Source organism: Cyprinodon tularosa, unplaced genomic scaffold (genome assembly GCF_016077235.1).
Source record: "Cyprinodon tularosa strain WSP-4 unplaced genomic scaffold, ASM1607723v1 ctg782, whole genome shotgun sequence".
Taxonomy (NCBI): domain Eukaryota; kingdom Metazoa; phylum Chordata; class Actinopteri; order Cyprinodontiformes; family Cyprinodontidae; genus Cyprinodon; species Cyprinodon tularosa.
This window is the reverse complement of record NW_024039543.1, coordinates 191,407-215,488: the sequence shown is the minus strand read 5'-3', so window position 1 is coordinate 215,488 and position 24,082 is coordinate 191,407. Positions and strand designations below refer to the sequence as shown.

Here is a 24,082-nt window from a genome sequence, read left to right as displayed (position 1 = left end):
GCAATATTATCCCTTGACTTGCCAGTAAAATAGAAAATCAATGTATTATAGATATTTCTGACTGAGAACTCATCAGTTTTATGTTTTAAGTCACAAATTGTGAGACCTAAAGGCCATGAGGAGTTATAATCATTTATCAAAAGCAATATATGTCGAATAAATTCCAAGTAAACTGTTATTTATTTCCTCTATTGAGAGAAGAGGCTGAAAGCTGTTCAGGGCCATCCTCCGGTCTCAATCTAATAAAAATAAAGATTATTCTACTATCTTTACTGAGTGACTTTATTCCTCTAATGTTTTATTACCATCAATGTAATCAAAGTGGTTCAACATTTAACAGACAGACAAAAGTTTAGATTCAACAGTTTTATTCATTATATTTCCACACTTTTAGAACAGGCTGGTTTAGTTATGTCACACATTCATACATACATACATCCACACCATATATTACTTTTAACAGTACTAACTTGTGTTTGTGTTCATTTGAATATTGCAGGATTTTAATGTTTTATTTTAAAACTTCACTTCTTACCCCGACACTGAGGACAGGAACCCCGTGAAGGAAAGAGAGAAGATTTAACAAGACGGTTAAAATCCTGTAAACAAAGGGAAGGACTTGGACAGTGGGATGAACTGAGTAAATGAATCACAGGTGGAGTTAAGATGTGTAAGAACCTAAAGGGATTAGATCCAAATGCAGGTCTGACTGGCTTCACATTCCAATGTTCTAGAAAGATTTTGCAATAACTTTTTAGAATTCAAACCTAAGTCGTCACACAATCCAATTTATATGTTCTTTTTTAGGTTTCTAATTCAAATGGGGCAATAAAAAAACGTAAATGCGACTTATGATCCAGGTGTAGTAGCATAAAGAACCTATAGGCATTAGTCTACCCCCATATAGGGGAGATATTCTAAATATCTTTTGACTTTTATGTAAAAAACAACAAATGAGAACCTTTAGAATGAGAATCCAGTCAATGTTACAATCTCCCTGAAGAGAGGGCTGTAAATGAATAAGATATGTAATTCAGACCTAAACAAAAAGGTTGTTCTTGAAGGTAGGATCACCTGGAATCAGCTTAATGTGTGTCTGATAATCTTTAATCGAACTTCAAAAATGCCTCCATGCTTTCAATCAAAACTAAGGCAACACCAGAGGCTCACTATACCCCCAAAAGACATTATAAACCCATGCTCGGTTGCTGTTGCAGGAGTCGAAATAGATTAAACTTTTGAGATTTTTCCATAGCTTAATGCCAGTTGTTTCCATCATTTTGAGAAAATATCAGAATCACTTTAAGCTGATCTCAGGTCTGCACAACTTTGAGAACCTAAATTACAGACAAACTGCAGACGTTTTTCCCCAAGTCATTCTGCTATAAAGCTCACAGTCACACAGAGCAAGAACAGCTCTAAATAATGCTAAGTAGTAACAGTAGTCAAGTAGAAATGGCACTCGGAAACCAATGAAATATATAACGGTATAAGTTCAGGTAAACAAAAAAAAAAAACACCATCAACCACAACATCAACTACAACATCAACGGCTGGGCGTCACCCTAGAACGTTTAGCCTCTAAGATCTCGATGTTCACGCTCCACAGGTGCTGAATTTCAACCTAATGCCTCAGTATGATCAGTCCTTGAGCTCGTAGAAGTCCCAAAACCACCTTTATCAAAGCGAGCATTGAATCCAGTCCTTAATGGCCGCATGTTTCAGGCCGTCTCTGCGGCAGGACTTTGCCTTAATGAATCCAGAGGTTTTATCGCTCTTGCATCATGTACCGGTGGCTCTGTTGAGTTATACATGAAGGTGTTGATCAATGCAGCATGAACACAGGGTATAAAGATCCGTCAACCAGACTCAAGAGTCTCTCTCCATTCAGTAAGGTTGAGGATTTCATGAGCTTACGAGAACCATCCCCTTTCCTTCCAATGCCAGCTCATGTCTCTACTTGTGAAAGAAGAAGTTTGAACATTTCATCTACTGGAAATGCTTAGTCAATTGGCTGAAATCACTGTGCTCTTTTTGCCTGCCAAGGTATGTTTCTACATCATGGGACATTTGTGAAACTTGGTAGCAAGCGTATGGCGATAGCCACCCTTTATACCAGACTTGCAAAAGATCTTAGCTTTTGTTTGTATAGTTGGTGAAGTCAACGGACTTGCACCTAAAGGTAAACTTCTGTTCCTTCAGGAACTGCTAGAAATAAGCACCAGCCCCGCACACCCTTGTAAAACTTAAGGGTATTACAGATTGATGTGTCATCTCTTTAGTAGAATGAGTTGTATCAACAAACTTCGTGACCATGTGGTGGACTGGGAGTCTGCCCACGGTGTGTCCTGTCAACTGACCGCGGGAGATAAGAGTACCCTTCCCTAAACGGCAACAAGCATAATGGAAAATAAGTTTCTTGGTTGGAAGGATTTCTGAAGGATGAAGGAGTAGGGCTCATCGTAATGCTGTAGCACAACACAACTGCATTGGCTAGAATGGCTTCTATTGTTGACAAAGAGAAAAAACACACAAACGACAGAGTCTGTGCGAGGGGTAAGCCTCATCTCTAAGTTTTCCACCAAAAGACTCCCCCAGATGATTCTAGAGCCATTTCCAATTCTTATGGGTCTATTTATTCTGTTAAACGGAAGATAACTCCCTTAATGAATTCGTTTTACTGATTTTTAAGGTGAGCTGAAAACAAGGCAGCACATACAAAACAACTACTACCAAGTCTGCTTCACTGCAAAAATATACTCCATCTCTGTGTCACAAAATATGCTCACTGACTTATCTATGAAGCTCACAATGTACGAAACGTCGACCTAAAAATAAATCTAACTCTGAAAAGGATTGCCGTAACTATATCCTTTCAAGGCCTTGAAATGTCTTTGCTTTGTCTGCAATTTGTATTTTTCTTCAAATTCCCTAGAAGTTAAGGACGTAGGAGAGATGTTTGACAATGAAGAGATCCACAAAGTGACGGAGATCGTGGCGTCGACAGCTTATTGTTTGATCTGACCTCACGCTCCGAGAAAGAAACAAAGGCAGGATGATGACACACTCTGTCTCTGCTCTCTTTGGGGCTTTGTTTTGGTCTATAAGCATCCATTGTTTGTTTACATTCATCTAAGAGCTTTTCTCTGCTGAGATGTCGACGCGATACAAGCCAATCTGAGCTGTCCGCCTTGAATTTTCCCCCACTTGGAATAAAAACTGCAAACCAGCCGCCTAATTCCGCTCTCCTGACGGACCCAGCCATCAAACGTCCTCCTCAATCAATGAATCAGTCTTCCCTCTGTCAATCAAGCGCAGTGAATCATCCTCCCACACCGGTCTCTTTTCCTTTCTCAGAGCAAGCCAACTTGTCCCCGGCACACTTCCAAACCGCAGTCATCATCCAAGACGGCATGGAAGATATCTCCGCCTAAATGCTCGACTATTTAAAGACGTTCATTTATGAGCAAAAGACAGAAAGCGTCATTGCCTTGAGGGGCACGATTTCAATCAAGATGTTTGCAGTTCTTGTACCATATTTGCGTCACAAGAGATTTTTGAAGTTTCTATGTGCAAATTTATATAGTTTGGCTCAATATTGGAGATGAATATCAGTATGTTAAGAGAATTTAATAAATTCTGTTGATTAGAGTCAATGAAAATTGGGTTAAAGTGAGTTTTATTAGGTGCAGATGTAGAGATCTGTCTGTGCAGAGATGTCTTAGGGTAAGGAAGTTTGTTCGTTTCACAATAGCTACTGCGTTTTAGTTTTATAGTCCTGAAATTAAACAGACGCTTCTCAACCTACTGAAACGTGACACCGCAGCCCATAAAACCGCCAGCTTTTCATACCAAATCTTCTACCCAACGCTGGTCCTTTCCTCTCAACATTGACAACCATGGCTGTTTAGAACCATCTCCGATCGTTTGATGGCTGACTCTCCAGGTCAGAATGAGAAACTGTTTAAACCTGCTGCTTTCTGTTGATTACACTTTCTCCATGACGATGATGACTTTGCTGTTTTCTTCAGGGGTCGAAGAGGTGACAGAGGTGGAGGGGTTGCAGGGTGTGAGTTCGTCCTCTGTGCTCATCTGACTTCTCGCTGGGCAATCCACACTATCATGCATGTCGATGTTCTTGTCTTTTTCTTCTTCCTCGTCTTCTTCTTCGTCTTCCTCCTCCTCCTCCACTCGACATCTGCACACTTCAATACCGGAGTCGCCGGTAAGGCGGCGGTGCCTGTACTGGCTCTCGTCAGCTCCCATGTCATCCTCTTCGTCCTCCTCTTTGTCCCCGTCGCCCTGCTCCTCTTCTCCGTCTTCCCAGCATGCTGGTCCAGGTTCAAAGACGTCCACACACGGGGAGAAGACGGTCTGTTTTGGCGGAGACTGAGTAGCGCGGGGTGACGGGGAGAGGGAGGAGGCATGGCCAGAGGAGGAACCACCTTTGTCGGGCTGGTGCAGAGCAGTTAGGGGATCAAGTAGTAATGCTGGTGCTGGGTGACAAGGAGGGGATCTGGGTGAGGATGGGGAGACGACTGCATGGGGTGAGTGAGAAGGAGTGAAAGAAGTTTCAGACTCAATAGTAATTGCTGGGCAAGAGGAGGAACAGTTTACAGGAGCTTGACAAGTGAGATCTGGAATTAGGGTTGGTGATCCTGACCCAGAGCCTGTACTACAGCTAGCCTGAATATCTGAAGGCAATGGTGCAAGAAGTTTTGACTCATACGATCCTGGACTAGGTCCAGAATCATCTGCAGATAAAGTCAAAACAATAGAAGTTGCAACAATGGCAACAGATGCTGACGGGTCTGATCCAGGGCTTGAAGGAGACTGGATCAGAGCTGATCTAGGTGAGGGCTCCAAGTGTTGAGTCAAAGGAGATGAAACAGGTGCTGTCATCGTACCTTGGGTAAGATCTAAATGTGTTGGTTTTGGAGGGGTGTTAATGATGGTGTTTGGGATGATAATGCTCGGAAGGTTCGGAGGAGCTAAAGTCGCTTCAGACAGCAGTGGTTCTTGGTCCTTTTTAAGGTTTGTAGGTACTGTAGTTTGGGTAGGGGTTACAGACGCATCAGCTGGCACACTGCTAACATCCTGATCTGGGGTTAGAAGGCTGGCAGAGTCTGCTTTGAAGGCCATAGTTCTATGAACATCTGGAGACGGTGTTGAAGGACTAGAGGGAGCACTGGTTGGATCAAAAGTTCTTGATACATCAAGGGTTTCCAGAGCTTCGACAGGCTCACAGCTTCCAGAGGAGTTAGCTGTTGGGGTAGAAGGCCCTGACTGACTTCCAGTTCTCATGATTTTAATGGATGGGGGTTGGATGGCATCAAGTCTTGGACTGGGGAGTGTACTTGAGCTACCGGTGCTGAAGATCGGAGAACATGGCGGCATCTCTAGCTGTGTGTTCATAGGAGAGGAAGCTGCAACAGCGAGGGCAATCTCAGAGCTAGGTGAAGGCTGAGACGAGGCTGCCCTGGTAACAACTGCCACAGTAACAGTCTGGCCAGGAAGTGAAGAGTCCGTGGCCGGGAGTTCCTGAGCTCGGACTTGTTCGGCACCCTCGATGTCAACCGCTACCGTGCCAGCTGCTCCATCGGAGGTAAATCGCGCCCCGTTTGCCTCCAAGCAACTGGCTGCAGCTGCTATGGTCTCCATAGTGACATCAAGGGTGAGGGGCATGGCCTCGCTGGGTGTGGAGGCATGACTTGTGTCAGTCTCATAAGTGATAGGTGCAGAGAGCGAAGAGCTACATGGAGAAGAGGGGCAGCAGGAGTCGCAGGAACAGCTGGAGCTGCAGACAGGAAACAATTTATGACGAAGGGTCTGAAATCAATCTGCGATGAGTACTAGAACGGCATCCTCAAAGTTCGGTTCGTTAGATCAGCAGTAGTTTTACATCTACCAGTTATAAAGGGTCTCATACCTGTTAGAGCTGAAGGAGGAGGGTCCATCACTGAGCGGTCGGTGCAGCAACGGACCGTGCTGCGTAAGCAGATGTGGGTCGGCAGCACGAGGGGGCTGCGGATATCGTGGAGTCGTAAAAACAGAGCTGTAGGGAGGAGGGGGTGTGGAGGGCTGAGCCGCAACCTCCTCGTAGGAGGGTAACTTTAGAGACGCCAGAAAACCTACAGAGAGAACGAGAGAAAGAAGAACAGAGAGAAACTTGTTTTTTAAATTGTGTCAACATCAACAAACCAAAACGATCAAATGCAAACTTAAATGGATAAAAAGCCAAGAGAGACGCAAAAATGTATCATTTAGATAAAGACAGACACAATCATTTTTCAGAGTTTGTTTCATGTCTGAGGAATGGGATCCTGCCTGCTCCACTTAGTTTAGCTCCAGGAACATGAAAGGAACATCATGAAAGGAGTGGTCTACTAGGTTCATAAGTGACTAAAATCCTATTTATTTAGTCGCAAACTTTCTACTTTAGATATACACTTTATAAAGATGTAAAATTGAATTCAGAATGTTTCTGCATGTTTTGTTTTCCCATAAAGTTATAATTTTCTTGTAATTTTTGTAACCAAAAACATTCCCTTGTCTTTTTTTTTTTACATTAAACTGACATCTCACCTATTCACTTAATGATTTGTTGACAAGTTCCTTTGTGAGTCAACTGGACGATAGCCAAGTAGTAATAAAGATGTTTGCCCTACCCTATTGAAACCGCGCTGAGATCGGTCTGAGTGCGGGAACGGAGATAACTGTTGAGTGTACATGGCACGCTAACCTGAACTGGACCGTACCAGACACAACTAAACCGCGCTAAACTGGTACTAGTTCAACAGTAGGGCTCGGCATGTTCAGTTCGGGCTCGGTTCTCAGATAACAAAGAGCGTATGAGCAGGACCGCTTCATCTCCTTACAGCCTGCCTCCATAATCATGAAATTTCAGACATTCGTAAAAATACTTGCTTCCCTACCGTGACACACGATTTCCAGTGATGATTCTGCTTACCAGTGTGATTAACCTCAACGTCTTTCATTGTTTCCTGCGTCTGTAAGCCCTTATTAGCCCTTGTTGTATCTACATTCCTAAAGCAGACTGTCAAGTTAATTCACCACAGGCTGCCTTCTTCGCCTAACTCTCAGCAAAGTTCTTGAATGTTACAGGCAGCGCCATGTTGATTTGATTGTTTCCCTGTAGAGAGCAGTAGTACCGTAGATCGCCACTGGGAGGCGGGGAACCATGCTAGCATGGTGTGCACATGGTTGTACGGAACTAAGCTTGGCATGGATCAGTAGTGTAAATGGGGCTTAAGTCATCAGCATAGAAATAATGTATTGGTAGATAGAGCAAGCCCATAATTAGTTTCATAATGTGAGCCAGGAAAATTATATTGATGTTGGGGAAAAATTAAGCCATAAGGAACACACATTTGATCTTTTTTCATTCAGATTTGTAATCCTCAAGAGATACAAACTAGGAACAGATGATTAAATATGATCCGAGCCAGTTTGGCAAAGTAGCAGATGATCTGAGCCACTCTTCAAATCTGTCAATCAGAAGGTTACAATGAGTTGAATCTAAACATAGAACCAAGATTTAGTTAAATTAAGACAGAAGCAGTTTATGCATTGCTGTTGAGATATTTTTAGAAGTGAGAAGATATGAGATAAGAAAGGCGTAACAAAGAAATAGTCCAGTTACAAAATCAATCTCCAGTTAGCAGGAGATAAATAAACAAATCAACAAATGTCTGTGAGCTGTGAACACCTGTTCTACCATTTATTTCCAAATCATCGCCACCACAATGTTTGACATCAAACGGTCTCTATTGGATTTAGTTCTGTGGATTGTTCTAGCAACTGTGACCTTTATGTTTTCATTCATGAGCCAAGATCTTTTCGCTTACAGGTTAGTTTTTTCTGTTTGAAAATTTAAAGAACTCATGTAGTACTTATCTCAACTTAAAGGAGAATTCCGGTTTTTAACACTTTTAGCCCATTTTCTGTAGTGTCCAGGATGAAATCGAATGATCGACACCAAAATTTTGACAATTGGTCCTGTCTCTGCTTTTTGGCTCATTTAGAATCCACCCCTGGCTGCTTCAGAATGGCTTTCATAGTGCATGTCCGATAATGTCCTTAAAACAACCTTAAACGTTCTTTTTCTTAAATATGCTACTCACCGAGTCGTCAGCGCTGTTCAATGACGTTCCAAAAAAAGTTTCGTAAAGAAAAAACGTTCCTGTAGTGTTTTATTTAGCATTTTGTAAATCCCATTGAGTTCTGTTGGAATAGTCAATATTCCCCTGCCACCGGAAACGGAAATGGGGCCTGTTTACACAGTTGTACTCTTTTCGCTTCACTCTGTGTACTCCGACGTCGAGAATCAAGAATCCACCTTTCGTATTCCATTTTCAGAGTTTTTTAAAGTGTTTAACAGAGACGTTAGCACCTCGACGTCGGAGTACACAGAGTGAAGCGAAAAGACTACAACTGTGTAAACAGGCCCCATTTCCGTTTCCGGTGGCAGGGGAATATTGACTTTTCCAACAGAACTCAATGGGATTTACAAAATGCTAAATAAAACACTACAGGAACGTTTTTTCTTCACGAAACTTTTTTTTGGAACGTCATTGAACAGCGCTGACGACCCGGTGAGTAGCATATTTAAAAAAAAGAACGTTTAAGGTTGTTTCAAGGACATTATCGGACATGCTCTATGGAAGCCATTCTAAAGCAGCCAGGGGGGGATTCTAAATGAGCCAAAAAGCAGAGACAGGACCAATTGTCAAAATTTTGGTGTCGATCATTCGATTTCATCCTGGACACTACAGAAAATGGGCTAAAAGTGTTAAAAACTGAACTTCTCCTTTAACCATGGTCCATGTGTTAGAAATGGCTGACAACACGGTTTCAAAAGACATCATCACTAGTGCTGCACTGATACTGATACCAGTATCGGGCAGGGCCCCGATCCAGCACTAAAATGGTGGTATCGGTATCGGCCAGTACCAACAAATAGGGCACCGCTACCATTTTGAAAGCCAAAAGTTTCTTCAACTATTGTCACCCACTCCAGGTAGGCAATAAAAGGTTCTACTGGATTCACTTTTCATTAGTCTTTTTCCTGCTTCACAAAGGTAGGCAGCAGCTTGACAAATTATTTTACATCCAAGTAGTATGCAGTTCTTCATATATACATAAACACACTGATTTTAAACAGATGGTATCGGTATCAGATGGTATCGGTATCAGCACAACACTAATCATCACATCCACGAGTCAATTTGAAGGTTGACTAACTAACTGTCTAAGTCTCTGGACCCAAAAAAAATAATTATTTCAAGTACCTGGCCGTCAAAACTATAAGTCCTTTTTATTCAGGTAAGATCAGCCAGTTCTTTGGTCAAGTGTAATTCTTTCCAAACACGTCCAGGTTTTTGAACAGTGGGACCTTTCTTGGCTCCTCATTGGCCTCTTCTAATTGCTCACAGGTACCAGTTGACCTTCTTCGATCATTCTGCAGCTAATCATTAGGCAAGTTTTTGCAGAGACCCGTTAAATAAACAATTCACATAAGTAAAGGCATATACATAAAAAGTTTACGGTCTATCGGCGTTCTATAACACTAACACACCTACATGTCAATTATCTAAAGAGTAAAGATGTATAAGAGGGACTTATTTGGTCGAAGGATTTGGATGACTTATTTCTTTTTACAAATTCAACTTATTTTGTTGTGTATCAATGACTTTTAACCCGTGCCGAGACCGGTCCGAGCTCAGTAACTGAGATAACTTATCATGTGTAAACGGAAAGCAAACTGAACTGAACCGAGCTAGACACAACCGAACCGCGCTAACTGCAGACCAGTTCTAGAGGTGGGCTTGGCTCGAATCTCTGATAACAAGAGCGCATGAGCAGAACGCGTCATCTCCGTCTGGCTGCACATCGCGATTCACACTCCATTACAGTAGTTGGCGGTAATGCCCCTCCGGAAGTTGCTTGCCAACCAACACAAAACAGAAGAAGAACAACAACTATAAACATCCACGAAAGGTTGCCGTCTTCGCCTGACCCTCCGCAAACATCGAAGTACAGCAATAATAATCAAGCATAACTTTCTGAATGTGACGGGCGCCGCCATTTTGATTTGCTTTATTCCCTCCTTCTTTGTCTTCTTCTTGTGTTTTATGGCGGTTGGCAAACAACTTTTGGTGCATTACCGCCACCAACTGCTTGATACCGACCTCGGCCTTGCTAACTGATCCGAGCTCGGACCGGTCTCGGCATGGATCAGTTTTTCAAGGGTAGTGTAAATGGGGTATTTATTACCTCTACAACAATCACTTGGTGCGGTTTTTAAGCTCTAAGGCTCTGTGAGACGCACCTGAAAGGATGACGAGTTTCCTGTCTGGAAAATAAACCTTGAAACCTCTGAGCCGTAAATTTCCACCGAGTCGTCAGAGAAGCAGATTAGAAAAGCTTCACATCGCTTGACAGCTGAGCGTCAGCAGCAAACAAAAGCGCCAAACAAACGAGGAACTTTGAATTTCCACAGAGATACTTCATTGGCTGGAAACCTAAACACTGTTTCCACTTAGAGATCTTTTTTGCTCAAAGGATGGCAGTGAGCTGTGGGCTTTTCAAAACAGCATGAATCACGTCTGCCTTTCGAGAGTAAAACAGTGCAGAACAGACACAACGTTACAGTGAAATTATTACAAAAACAGAGCCTTGAGAAAAGATTCACCTTCCGTTCACTTTTCCACAAGTTTTAACCAGGATCTTCAATGAGTTTCACTGGGATTTAACGTGAAACACAGACTAAATAGTGCAGTTTGACGACAATCTGTAAATACAAAATCTAAAGAGGGTGACTTGCATTTGATTTATCCCCCTTTTAATTGGATCATCTACAGCAGAGGTCACGGATTAGCGGATCCAGACCCAACCTGATTTAAAACTTATTTATATATATATATATATATATATTTTATAAATTACCGCATGTTGCACGACGACAGTGTCTAACTTGACTTGCGCCTCTTCTCCTGCTAATACAGTAAAGCCCTACCGAGCGTGTGGAATCAGGCTACATGTGATCCAAACAGCAGGCAAACCTGTGGCAAGTTCTAAGGGATTGAAAACTTTTCATAAAGTTGAACATATCTGCTTTACGTCAGAGCAGTAAAGGAGGAGCCTCCTGATGAGGTCAGACTCACTGAGGTCCAGCATGGAGGAGGGGAAGGAGTTGGCACCGTGGTAGGCCAGCAGGCTGATCTCTCTCTGCCGCTGCTGCTGCTGGACGCGGAGTTTGGCTCGGCGGTGTCGGTAGGCGCAGCAACAGCTGAAGAGGATGAGGACGGTCCACAGCAGCCAGAACCCTGAAACCACACACAGACACCAACATTTGGTCCATGTCAAACACCTCTGGGTTTATAACCATGAACGAATAACAACAGCAGAGTAAAAAGATATTTTTTGTTTCCTTTTTAGCTAAAGTAATTGCTTATATCTTCATAATTGATGCCTTTGGTTCAGATTTGGATTGAATTAGGAGAAAATAACACCCAGAACTGTAAAATAAATGAATCCTTTATTCAGCCACAAATATATCTGGATTTTTCTGGAATAGGGAAAAAAAATCCGACCCAGTTGTGATAAATGTTGATGAACCTCCTCATTGTTAAATTCTCCACAGTAATCCTGATGAAATGATGCAGCTCATTCAATGGAGGATAAGCAGGTTCAGTGGACATGTCTACTTCCTGATCAGATTCTCCTGCTCATGCTGTGACCTAATATTGACCTCTGACCTCTGTAGCAGGATGGGGCATGAGGCAGCTGTAATCCGTTGTAGAAATTCACGAAAATCCTTCACAATACCTTTAACTCTTTTAAAAAAGCAGAAAGAGGAGAGGCGCTTCTCTCTCTGCTTGCAGGTTTTGGCTGCAGAGCTGGGTTTGACTCCCTGCCAGCGCTTTGGGGGAGGGAGGGGCTCGCCCCCCCCTCTCCTCACTAAAGAAGGCCGTTAAACTGTAAGCAAGAGGGGACTGACGAGTCACGAAGTTGGCAACTGTGCGTTAAACTGCCTTCTCTCCATCTTCCCTTTCTTCCTTCCCATCAGGGGTTTTGTCTGCTCAGCAGACGGTGGTTTGGATTTGTCCTAACAGCTTTATAACTTTGTTCCCCACAGGGGGGATTGACACTGGTCACGATCGGACCAATGAGGACGCACGATATGCAGGCGGAGCCCATGGGAGATGGGGAGTCAGAGTCCCATTTAGATTTGCTTTTTATTTTAGGAAATAGAATCCAATCTGTCAAAGATGCTATTAGGAGTGGATGTGACCCCCCCCCCCCCAGCTGAGATTAGCCCACAGTAATCAGAATAGTGGGTTTTAATGCCAAACGCAGCTCCTCTGCCTTCACCCTACAGTTTAAAAACAGGACTGCCTTAATGATCCACAGGACTTTCAGTGTTTAACTCCTGTCAGACTGATTTGGAGATTTTGGTCATTTATCCAGCTGTTCGTAGTCCACTGGATAAATGTATTTGTCTTTAAGGGAGCATTTTAATCAGATTGAGGTACAAACTTCATTTAGAGACTAACTGCTGGTTTGGTTTGAATCGTTCTTATGCTGCAGAACCAGCTGAGCTTAAAGTTTCTGATGAGGGATCCTCTCGTTCTGGGAAAGACCAGAATTCCTGCTTCCACCAATCGCTGCATATCATGGAGGTCTGGATTCAGCAGCGCTGCCCCACATCACCACCCTACCGCCACCATGTCTGACTGTAGGCATGTTTTTTGTTGGAAATGCTGTTAGTTTATCTGTGAATACACTGCTCTTTTCCCTATCCATGATTGTTTTTATGTTCCTGTATCTGTATTTTGTATTTTCATCTCTCTTTTTATTTATCTTTTGTATTATTTGTAAAGTGACCTTGAGTGTCAAGAAAGGTGCTGCTAAATAAAATATATTATTATTATTATTATTAGTTTCATGTGAGGTGAAGCAGGACAAACACCTGCCAAGAAACGCTGCTTTGTCTAATTTTATTAAAAAAACAAAAATCCCTGAAAAGTTTAAAACCCTAAAGAAATGTGTGCTGAATATGAGACGGTTTTTTGTGTTCTTATATTCCCAGCCTCTCTTTCTTATTATAGAGTCTTGACCTTTGACCTTCTCTGAGCCAAGCGAGGCCTGCCATGACCCAGACATTGTTCTGGGACCTCCTAGATGATGAAGTTATTTGGAATATTTTTCATAGGTAGATGATAGGACTGTAACCAACTATTATTTTGCAAATTGAATTTTTTTAATTGTTTTTTTATTAATAATCAAATAGAAAAAGGTTCCCTTAAAGATCTTTAGCTAAATTAAACCAGATGAAACTCAAACTTTTCCTCTTGTAGAGTTCTGGATAGAGCATATTGAGAATAGTTTCTATCTTAAAAGCACAATTTTTTTTACATATTTTCTTTACAATCTTAGTATATCACTGCTCTAATTGGGTCGTTCTCCTGGCTAAAGGCATGTTTTAGAGTCTCTATGCTCCAGTTAATCGATTACTAAATTAATTGATGATTATTTCAGTAATCGACTAGTCACGATTGTTTTAGCCCTATTTTTCCTCCATTGGTGTATAATTATCCTTCCTGTGATTCTGTGCAGCTCTACAGTCTCAGAAATGGCTGATTAACCCTTTCTACACTGATAGAACCATAACTGTGTTTTTTATCTTTTGTTCTCCAGATCAATGCATAATGAGTTGCTTCAGTCTACTTCATGTTGTCAGACAGGTCCTATTTAAGGCCGAGACATAATCAAACCAGATGAGGTGCGATTTAACCCCAATAATATCTAGTTTTATTGAGTTCACTTATGATTTCAGAGGGTAATACTACAATTTTTTTAATGGCTGAATAGTCTGATCTATTCCTTAATAAATAATAACTTAATTTATGAAATCGTATTTTATATTTATTTAGATTATCTTTGTTTGATTACAAAAAAGATGCAATTTTTAAAGGCAAAACACTTTTAAACAAAAAATTTCACAAAAACGATGTCAAAAGGTTTAATAAAAAAAAAGATCTTTAAGCTAACTGTTTTCCTAAACTCAAGCTAGCGCGTAAGTTGAGGCGTTAACTTACACCAGAGTTCGTAGTAGTAGGTGCAGCAGCCGGTCTCTCCGCAGCAGTGTCCCGTCTCACACAGGTACCCTCCGTTAGCGTTGGCTCCGGGGCAGTACCGTGGTCTCCCCAGCAGGGGCAGGCTACCACCGGAGTGGTACTCCATCGCACCCCCGCTGAGCCCCTCCGTTACGCCAGAGCCGCCGCTTCCCGCCTTCCTCGAGCCGCTAACTCTCCGTTAGCCGCTGAAAAGTCGACGCTAGTCGCAGTCCACCTACATTTTAACGCAGTTTGGTTTCCAACTGAACTTCCTCTCTGAAGTAAAAAAAAAAAGTTTATTTTTAAACCTTAAGATGAAAAAAAGTCCCGCAGGAATCAGACTGATCTACATCTTCAGCTGAAACAGTCGGCGAGTTGAAGCCGCAGTACGGAGCAGCTAGCCGGGCAGCGTGCAGGTCATGTTTTAAACGCACGGAGAGGTTTCTGCAGCTAAACGCTGCGAGCTGTGCTGCAGCAGCAGGAGCAGAGGAGCGGCTGGTGGGGCGAGACGAGACCACGGCCAAGAGGACGTCCTGGGCTGCAGAGAGAGAGAGAGGAAACAATGCTTTATTGATAAACAACAACAGAGCGTGACACACAGCCACTACTACAGGCCTGTTTGATATGCAGCGCTGCACCGACTTAACCTCAAGAGACACAATGCTGCCACTCTGTCCCACACTCTCACATTCCTGTAGAGAGCAGCTTGGAAATCAAACAGCAATGCAGCTCCATCAGAATCAGAAATACTTTAATAATCCCAGAGGGAATTTACTTTTGTTACACGCTCCAGTTACAGTTTTATATGATAATCCTCATCAATCAGATGGGAAAACTTTGGAATCTACATTTCTACAAGTTTAGTAATAACTTCAGTTACATTTGTTAGAAACGCACTACAAATAAAACAACTAATATTTCATCATTCTGCTTCATTCCATCTCTATTCTCCCACTCTGCAGAATCTGTTAGATCTATCTCTAACTTTCTGCTTTCTCTCATAGTAGCTTCATCTGGTCTGTTCCTGTTTGGCTGTGACTCCATCCTGGAGAAAAAAATCAGCTGTGCTGCTGCCATCAACACCTTTGATTATAGATGCTGGAGATCTGCCTGTTTTCCAGTGTAGTCCTGTTTCTCTGACTGTGACTAACTGGATGTGCTCTCTTCATCCTCTGACATGGGGTGTCTCTGCTTCTGTCTCCTTGAACCCCAGTCGGCCTCAGCAGATGGCCGCTCACACTGAGCCTGGTTCTGCTGGAGGTTTCTTCCTGTTAAAAGGGAGTTTTTCCTCTCCACTGTCGCTACAAGCATGCTTAGTGTGAGGGATTGTATTTGAGTCAATGAGTCGATGCAATCAACTGGTTTTCCTTAGATAGAAAACTTTGAATCAATCTGACTGGATGATCTGGTGAACTATAACGTAACCTGAGATGACATGTGTTGTGAATTGGTGCTATGGAAATAAACTGAATTGAATAAAACGTTTTGATGCATTTATTAATTTCTAGCTATTCTTAGACTTAAACTTTATTGTCATGAGGCATTGCGTATACAAAACAACAGTGTGATGATACTGCAGTTGGAATAAGATAAACAATACCAATACCAAAAGTTTAAATAATTGTGCAAAAGGGCATTAATAGGAAACAGGTCAGCGCAGTGCAAAAACTAATATGGGGTAAGATGCAGTAGAACATTGGAATTGTGTCCTATTTTAAAGGATTATAAATGTTCAGCATTTGTGATGGGTTCATGAGCGGGGGTGGAGCTACATGGGGGGCCAGGGGTGGCCATGGCCACCCTTAGACAATCATTAGCCACCCCTGTTGCCACCCCTACCATTTCCCCCCCCTCTAATACAGATGGTGGCAGCTGTAATACTCTCAAGTGGAATGTTCAAAACATTTTTATTTTTTGTGGTTATTTATACACATACAAGTCAGAATTCTGAGATTAAAGTCAGAATTCTGACTTTTTTCCCATACTAAACTGAAATAAAATTTAAAAATCAGTTAACTTTTTTTATTTTTTCAGTGGCCCTAATCCTCTTCCATATGAGGCTGATCCATTTTTCCTGATTAATTTCAATTTTCAATTCAATTCAGTTTATTTATATAGCGCCAAATTCACAACACCTGTCATCTCAAGGCACTTTACAGTTCAACCAGATCATACAGTCAAATTGATACAAAGTTTTCTATCTAAGGAATTCATCTAAGGAATTCAGATACAAAGTTTTCTATCTAAGGAATTTCTATCTAAGGTTCAGTGTGAGCGGCCATCTGCTGAGGCCGACTGGGGTTCAAGGAGACAGAAGCAGAGATACAAAAAGCAGCTGTAAAAGGCGGCCCCGTCCAGGAAACACACAGCCAGGCAGACGAGCTCTGAGCCAGCTCCCATGCCAGAGGATGAAGAGAGCACATCCAGCCAGTCACGGCCAGAGAAACAGGACCACACTGGAAAACAGGCCAATCTCCAACATCTATAAACAAGGGTGTTGATGGCAGCAGCACAGCTGATGTTTCTTTCCAGGATGACGTCACAGCCAAACAGGAACAGACGAGGCAAAGCTACTCTGAGGAAAAGCAGAGAGAGCAGAAGGTTAGAGATTGAACTAACAGATTCTGCAGAATAGGAGAACAGAGAGAGAATGAAGCAGAATGATGAAATGGGGGTCCCTATGTCCTCCAGCAGTCTAAGCCTATAGCAGCATAACTATAGAGATAGCTCAGGATAACCTGAGCCACTCTAACTAGAAGCTTTATCAAAAAGGAAAGTTTTAAGCCTAGCCTTAAAAGTAGACAGGGTGTCTGCCTCACGGACTAAAACTGGTAGTAATTTGATGATAAAATCGCAAAACATCAGATTTTTTTTTTGGCAGATCTGTTGCGCCGACAGATGCGCTTAAAAACACATTTTAATGCGTCAGTCAGTTTGAAACAGTTCCTGTATCAGTCACGTGACGTTCTCGAAATGATTGCCGTTAGAGCTCAACAAATGCTCCGAGACGTCGTGTTGCTGGACCACTAACTATTCAGCACGTTGGTGAAAATAATGAAGCAAAATAATCTAAAAGAAAAACAATAAATGTTTAAATCAGCAGGAGAATCGACAGGTGAGACGGTGCGAAAATGAGCCTCCGCCTCAGAAACAAAACTTTCACAGCAGATCCAGTCAAATAAGGTCATTTACAACTAAAACCATAAAAAATATTTATATAATCAGCAACTCAGCATCTGAGACTTCTAATGCTAAAATCCATCTGAAGCGTAAACATGAGGCCTTTGGTTTTTCTAAGTCCTACTTTCAGAACCATAAACATCTTTTAAAACGGATTTATTTGTTCCGTCTGGAGCAGCTTCTCTGGTCTCTGAGCGCCGCTCAGCCTCCTCATAAATAATGATCAACCATTTGCAGACGATGCTGCGGTTTAAATACATCACTGATCTTTTTGTTAGATGTTGCAGCTTATTTAGGTCCTAACTGAGGATTTAACTCCCATATCAACACAGACGCCTTCTTAGGTCTCAGTGACTGAAATAAGTGGTTTTCATGTTTTATTTAACCAGATAATAACTTAAAATGAAGAAAAGCTTCATATTTTCCATAGATTTGCTGTAATTTTCACCCAATTTAAAATAAAGACTTTAAATACTTCCCTTTTTCTGCACGTAAAACACCTGGGAAACCTGACTCAATGAATAATTTGCTGTTCAAACAAAATGTACTTCAAAACAAATAAGACTAAAATATTAAAGTTATATATTTCTCTTAAAAAATACATGTTTTTTATATTTAATCAGTTAAATTCCAACCTGACTGTCTGCTGAGGTTACTAAGAATCCTTTGAACATCTCAATTTTTTTTTTTTTATCCGTTTAATACAAATAAAAAAAAGATTCAGCAAATCCTACGAAAAATAAATATCTGGTAATTTATCTAAAAGAGAAATGAGCTGAAAAGTGAATAAATATCTTATAATAGATCTAAAATAATTGCTGTAAAGGGAACTATTTTTACATTTTCTTCTACAGAATCAGATTTAATGCTAAATAGGTTTGAACTTAAAAGGAATTTGACTCGGTGTTAGGGTTGGGAATTGAAAAGATTTTCACGATTCCGATTCCCTTTTCGATTCTATGAAACGATTCGATTCTTAATCGATTCTTTTTTCGATTCCAATTTGGGGGAAAAAGGAGAACAAACAGTTTGATTATCAGAATCAACTTTGTTTACTTAACTATTGCACAATCTTACAAACTCAAAAAGATCAAGATGTCCACAGGAAATGTGAAACTGGAGTAACATCTGTGTTTAAATGAAAAATGAATACAAGAACAAACTTAATAACCAACAATGTCTAATAACAAATGATGGGATAATAACCTAATTTAAATAACAAAAATACTAATTATAAAACAGTAGTAGGGAAAATTAACAGTTCTTTTGCAGAAAGATGAGCATATCTGCTTCTTCTGGAAGGATACGGGATCTTTCAGCGCTTATGGTGTCTCCAGCCGTGGAGAACACCCTCTCAGATGGGGTGGAGGAAGCCTGCACACAGAGGTAGTTTTCAGCCAGTCCAGATAGCAAGGGCAGCGTATCTTGCTTGTTCCACCACCACAGTGTGGCGCTATCCCTGCAGGGGATGGAGGGCAAGCTTTTATAGAGCTGGATTTCCTGATCTACCCTCTGGGCTAAGGAAAGACGGGGCTTTGATTCACAAAGTGACCGCAGCACGTTGTCTTCCTCCTCGAATAGTTCTTCCAACTTGCGTAACTTGCGTAAGTTGCGTAACTTACGTAAAAAACGTGACGTAAGTCGTGCTCCCCAGAGCCGGCGCTCTCGGCTCTGGTGCTGCGGGAATCGAAAAAAGAATCATTCAGCGAGCTGCCAAACGATGCCATGGAATCGAAAAATACGGAACCGGTTCTGAACAGGAACCGGTTTTCGATTCCCATCCCTACTCGGTGTTGATGCTGCAGATTAATTATATATACAGAATACATGATTAATAGCTATATACAATATAAAACATATATAATATGCAATAGATAATATATCTATGTATTATAAGCAAAGTATTGCAGGATGTCTTGGGATGCTACGTTGCTGCGTTGCAGCTTCTATATAAAGGCGTCTGCAGCAGATGCTCGGGTGTTCAGGGTTTTAACTCCGTCCTCAGAGATGCATCTGCTCGACGTTAGACTCAGCATCTGTGTGAGCAGCGGTGCAGACATTTAAATCTGCCCTGAGGAGCGATCCTGCAGGGTTACCTCCAGAATAAAGCGGCTGAAAGGACGCAGCAACGTGAGGGAGCAACAGGTGGTTCATCCAGCTGGTTAATGGATGCAGGCTAAAGATAAACCTCATTATTTATAGTTTAGATGCAGACATTTCCCTCTGCCCTGAGCTGTGACCCGTTAGTCCACCGGTGACGGGCTCTCTGTTTTACAGCAGCTTTAAAAACACGAAGAGGAAGAAATGTGAAGCTGCTTCCTAGACTGGAAGTTTTATTCTAAATCCAACAGAAAATAAAGAAATGATGTGATTATTATTCTCTGTGATGTTTAGAAAAATGTTACTTTTTTTCTCTCGCAGTATTTGAAATGTTTGTCTTTTCTTTTTCTCTCCCTGTTTTCTGTAAGCAAATATATGCGGATTATTCTGATCCAGGGGAGGAAGAAAGACTCTAAAAACTTTGACTTCAGCCTAAATCCTTTTGTTCCGAAACCATAAATAACAATGGAAAGACTGAACTGAACTAAACTTGATAAATGTATCTATTTTCTTTTACTGAAAAGAAGAGAAATGCATTTTAATATATATTTTTTTAATTTTAGATGTGCTTAAAGACTATTGGGAAAACCTTACAATTGTTCATTAATTTGACCAGCTGGCCACCAAACAGAGCCAGGGAAACCCTGCAAAAAATGTAAATCTAAATAAGTCATTTTTGATTAAAATCAGTGCATTTTGTCTTGGATTGAGGAGGTTATTGAGACACTTTGCCAATGGAACAAGATAATTTACATTTAAAACAAGAAAACCCAAATGCATTGTCTTATTTAAAGTGCATATTATCTAATTATCGTATTTTAAGAGTGAAAAAATGAATCCCATTGGCATATAATCGTATCTACTCATATTAAGCGTAAATAGTGTATTTACCCGTACAGATCGTTTTTCCAGTGAATCTCTGGCTGATTGATTGATCCTCTAAATGACATTTAGAGCGTTTAATTGTGAGTATGCTTTGCAGTGGATGAAGCTTAGAGATTAGATCCTGCATCTGCTATAGTTTTCCTCTTACTTCCTAAAGTAGAAACTTCCAGATGATCTCCATATCGTATTTAAAGCTTTAAGCATTTTATTTTGGTCTTCACTGGTTTGGTTTAATCAGATTTAAGGTCAATGTAGCAAAACGTTCAGAGTTTGCAGCTAACAGTTCTTTCAGCGTTCGGTTTTGATGCTAAAGAACCATTTTCTTCTTCTCCAGCGTAGTTATTCGTGTTTATTTTCAATAAAATTAAAGAGACTGAAATAATAGAGACTCTGTTGATCCATCCGAGGCTTCAGTGAAGTAAAATGCTGCCTAGCTGAACCCAAACCTGCAGTAAACACAAGGATCACTACTAGCAACAAAGGAACAGTGTCATATTTAGAGGAAAATTAAGTTTTAAAATACCTACTTATGCTGAAAATATTTTCACTTGATTGAAGCAGTAAGTTTGGGAATTAGCCAATGGAATAAAATGATTTACATTTAGAATAATTAATTTAAAAACGTCATAAAATCATTTCTAGTGCGTAATATTTATAATATTTCAAAAGCAAAAATGCTCCTTCCATTGGTAGATCATAATTACCTGCCGAGATTAAGAGCAAATGCAAACATTTTAAGCCTTTTTACGTCAGTTTTTGTCATATAATTATAAAAATAAAACACTTAATTAATTTAACCTTTGCATCTGCTTAAAGGTATAGAGGACAATCTTTTATTTCCAGGTGGATCATCTTAGAAATTGGTCCCCCTAACTGTCAATCATTCTGGTGATGTTTTTACATAAGGCCGTCCTACTTGCTCGTCTCGTTAGCTAGATTTTACTCCGCATTTTCAGGCGTATATCTGTGGTGAGCTACGGTTTCAGACAGTCATTGAAGCTCACCTTTCTCACCGCGGTTCTTTGAAAATGACCGAGGGTCGTAGGGGAAAAAGTGTCTACGAAATGTTTGAAAATATTTAGAGGAAAATTATTTTTTACAATACATAAGACATTTAGAAAACCATTAACACACAGAAGAAAATGTGAACAAAGATTGATGATGTAGTAGCGTGAAAGACGCCTGGCCAAGATGTCTGCCTTAACCACAGTTAGCATCGGGTCAGTTAGCTAAAATGATGATGGCATCATCCTGGGTGAGCTTTTTTATGTCACCAGTGTGACGGAAATCAGGGATGTAAACAATGGAGAGCAACATGGACAGGAGCCAGAGGGTAGACGGTGTTCTTTATTGATTCGCCTCATCGTCAGTCCTAATCTATCTATCTCACCAGAGCAGCTCCATGTTTTTTTTAAAGTAAACAGAGTTGTTTTAGCTTGCTAGCTCAGAAACATCTGGCGCGGTGTGTTGACATCCATACGTTGCGTTCAATGGTACCAAGTAATTTAGCAGATGTTCCTTCTGTATGCCGATCAGAGCAGAGATGATTTTAAAGCGAGTCGCTTGCCGAGTCGTTTGACCAGAGTAGACACACGAAGATTGTGCTGTTCCCACTGCCACTAAAAGCCGATTTTTAGCGGGTTTAAACTGGTTTTTCGGCCAGTGGGAAAGGGACATTGTTCTCCCATCCCATGTGAGTTTAACAGAGCCGCGTCTGGAAAAACCAACAAAAATCAAGGAAACCCTCCAAGAAGTGGAACAAGGAGAAAGGTATTCCAGAAAAAGAAAATTAAAAACAATCCACTGGACTTTGTTTCCAAGTTTGAAGATGTTTTGCTTCCCATCCAGGAAGCTTTTGCGATTCAAAATGTCAGAAATAGCGTTGACTTTGAGGTTTTATATTTTTGAATGACTATTTTTTACAATGACTGGATGACTGAGACCTTCCCCAGTGTAAGCAGAAAGGTAGTTCAGACTGTATATTTGTTCACCACCAATAACTACTCAACACTTTCTATAGATGAAATATAAGGTAAAATAGAACTGATTCTGGTTAGAAATAAAAAAAAAAAATACACTTTTTAAACATGGAAATCATACGCCCCCTTCTATTGTCGCCCTGGGAAACTACCCAGAAAATGAAAAACCCTGACAGGAAAAAATCCCCAGCCTCCAAAGACGCTGAAAATAGAACTAAAAATACTCCATTTAATTATTAAATCATTAAAACTGACCTTATATGAATGTTTTCAATCAGTGTGACGTCCAACATGAGAGGCTGAGTGGCGTCATGTTTTAAACTAAACCCATGAGTTTAAATCAGCAGATGACTAAAACATAAATGAAGAAAACTAGCTCAGAAATGTAGGCTGGCTCCTGGAAAAGGTCCCTGCAGTGTGTTTACTGGAGTCAATATGTGAGAAAGCAATAATGCAAGAGGAAACCACTGGATGCACACCAACAGTCCAAGCTTAGAATAATCATCTTTGCATAAATACAAATTAAAATATGTGACTGTAATAAATTTTATATTAAATGTTCCCAAACAGGATTAAAATCAGAACCACTCAGGTTCATAAAAGTCTCTCTCCTGAGGGGGGAAATAATAAAGAAACCTGACTGTAATCAACACCTTAGCTCAGAGTGAAAAATGGCCCCTGAAGGATGGCAGCAGCAGCAGCAGGACCAAAATGTCCCCCCATGCAGGATGACCCCGCTGCCCGCCTGCTGCAGCTCCAGGTAGGGCCCCTCACTGCCGCAGGACCCGGCGGTGGTCCATGAGGGGCTCCTCACCGGGCCAAGTTCGCTCTGCATGCTGCAGTGCTGCACACGCGCGCGCACATGCACCCCCCGCGAGCTCTGGAGCCTCGTAAACATGACGGCCGACGGGCCCTGAACGCACCACGGGCACACAGGCCAAACAAAGGCCACAAACAGGCTCCGCTTTCACGCCACGCGACACGGAGCGTTTTAAAGGCCCGCACGGGGAGCACGGTATCGGTATCCAGGGTTACCGGGGCCGCACGCGGCCCTTCAGCTGCCCTCACCCCCCCTTCACCACCACCACCCCCCCTCCGGGAGCCCCGAGACAAAAGCAGCCGTACCCCTCCATCCATCCGGGGACTCTCTCAGCGGTTCTTCCTGCAGTTGGTTCGCTGTGGTCTGGGTCCGCGCAGCGGAGCGTCTGTGCTGGGTACCGTCTGTCCCCCGCCTCCTCGCTCTCCCTCTTCTATGCGACCCTCCGCGAGCCCCGCCGCCATCAGCGCCAGCGGCACGTGAAGCTCCCCTCGCGCAGCGCCTCCTGGAACCACTTCCGCCGCGTTGTCTGGGAGGCCTTCAAAATAAAAGCAGAGAGCTAAATCAGAAAGCTTCACTAGTTGATCTTGACAGACTCTAAATCTAAAAAGAAACAAACAAACCAAAAAGAAAAAAAAATTAATACGAAAGACGATATGGATTAAAAACATTAAATCTTTATAGTTCATTCCTTACTTTACTACAAAATGTCTATAGCTGTATATTAGTTATTTATTCTCCAGATGCAGTTTTTATATTGTTAAAACACTTTACAGTACAGCATTTCATCTGTTTTTAAAGTTTCTCTATTAATTTATTCTTATACATTTTTCAAAGGTCCACATTTGTGTGACCATTTTTTTCTATAACCGTTTTGCTGCTGTAAACACCAGAATTTCCCCATTATGCGACAACAAAGGGATTCTGTATGTATGTATGATTTTTTTTTTCTATATTTGAACTCCCCCCACCCCCCCAAA

At 41.5% G+C, this 24,082-nt stretch overlaps 1 protein-coding gene across 1 annotated transcript; it reads right to left on the bottom strand.

The window, feature by feature from the left end:
• Positions 1-1,287: 1,287 nt before the first annotated feature.
• LOC119773760 (flocculation protein FLO11-like) lies at positions 1,288-23,601 on the bottom strand. Its single transcript, XM_038270887.1, has 5 exons — positions 23,411-23,601; positions 14,124-14,679; positions 11,187-11,348; positions 5,930-6,131; positions 1,288-5,797 (listed from the first exon to the last, which is right to left on the bottom strand). The coding sequence occupies exons 2-5, from the start codon at positions 14,266-14,268 to the stop codon at positions 3,988-3,990; spliced, it is 2,319 nt and encodes a 772-aa protein (XP_038126815.1). The 5' UTR covers positions 14,269-14,679; positions 23,411-23,601; the 3' UTR covers positions 1,288-3,987.
• Between the last annotated feature and the right edge of the window lie 481 nt (positions 23,602-24,082).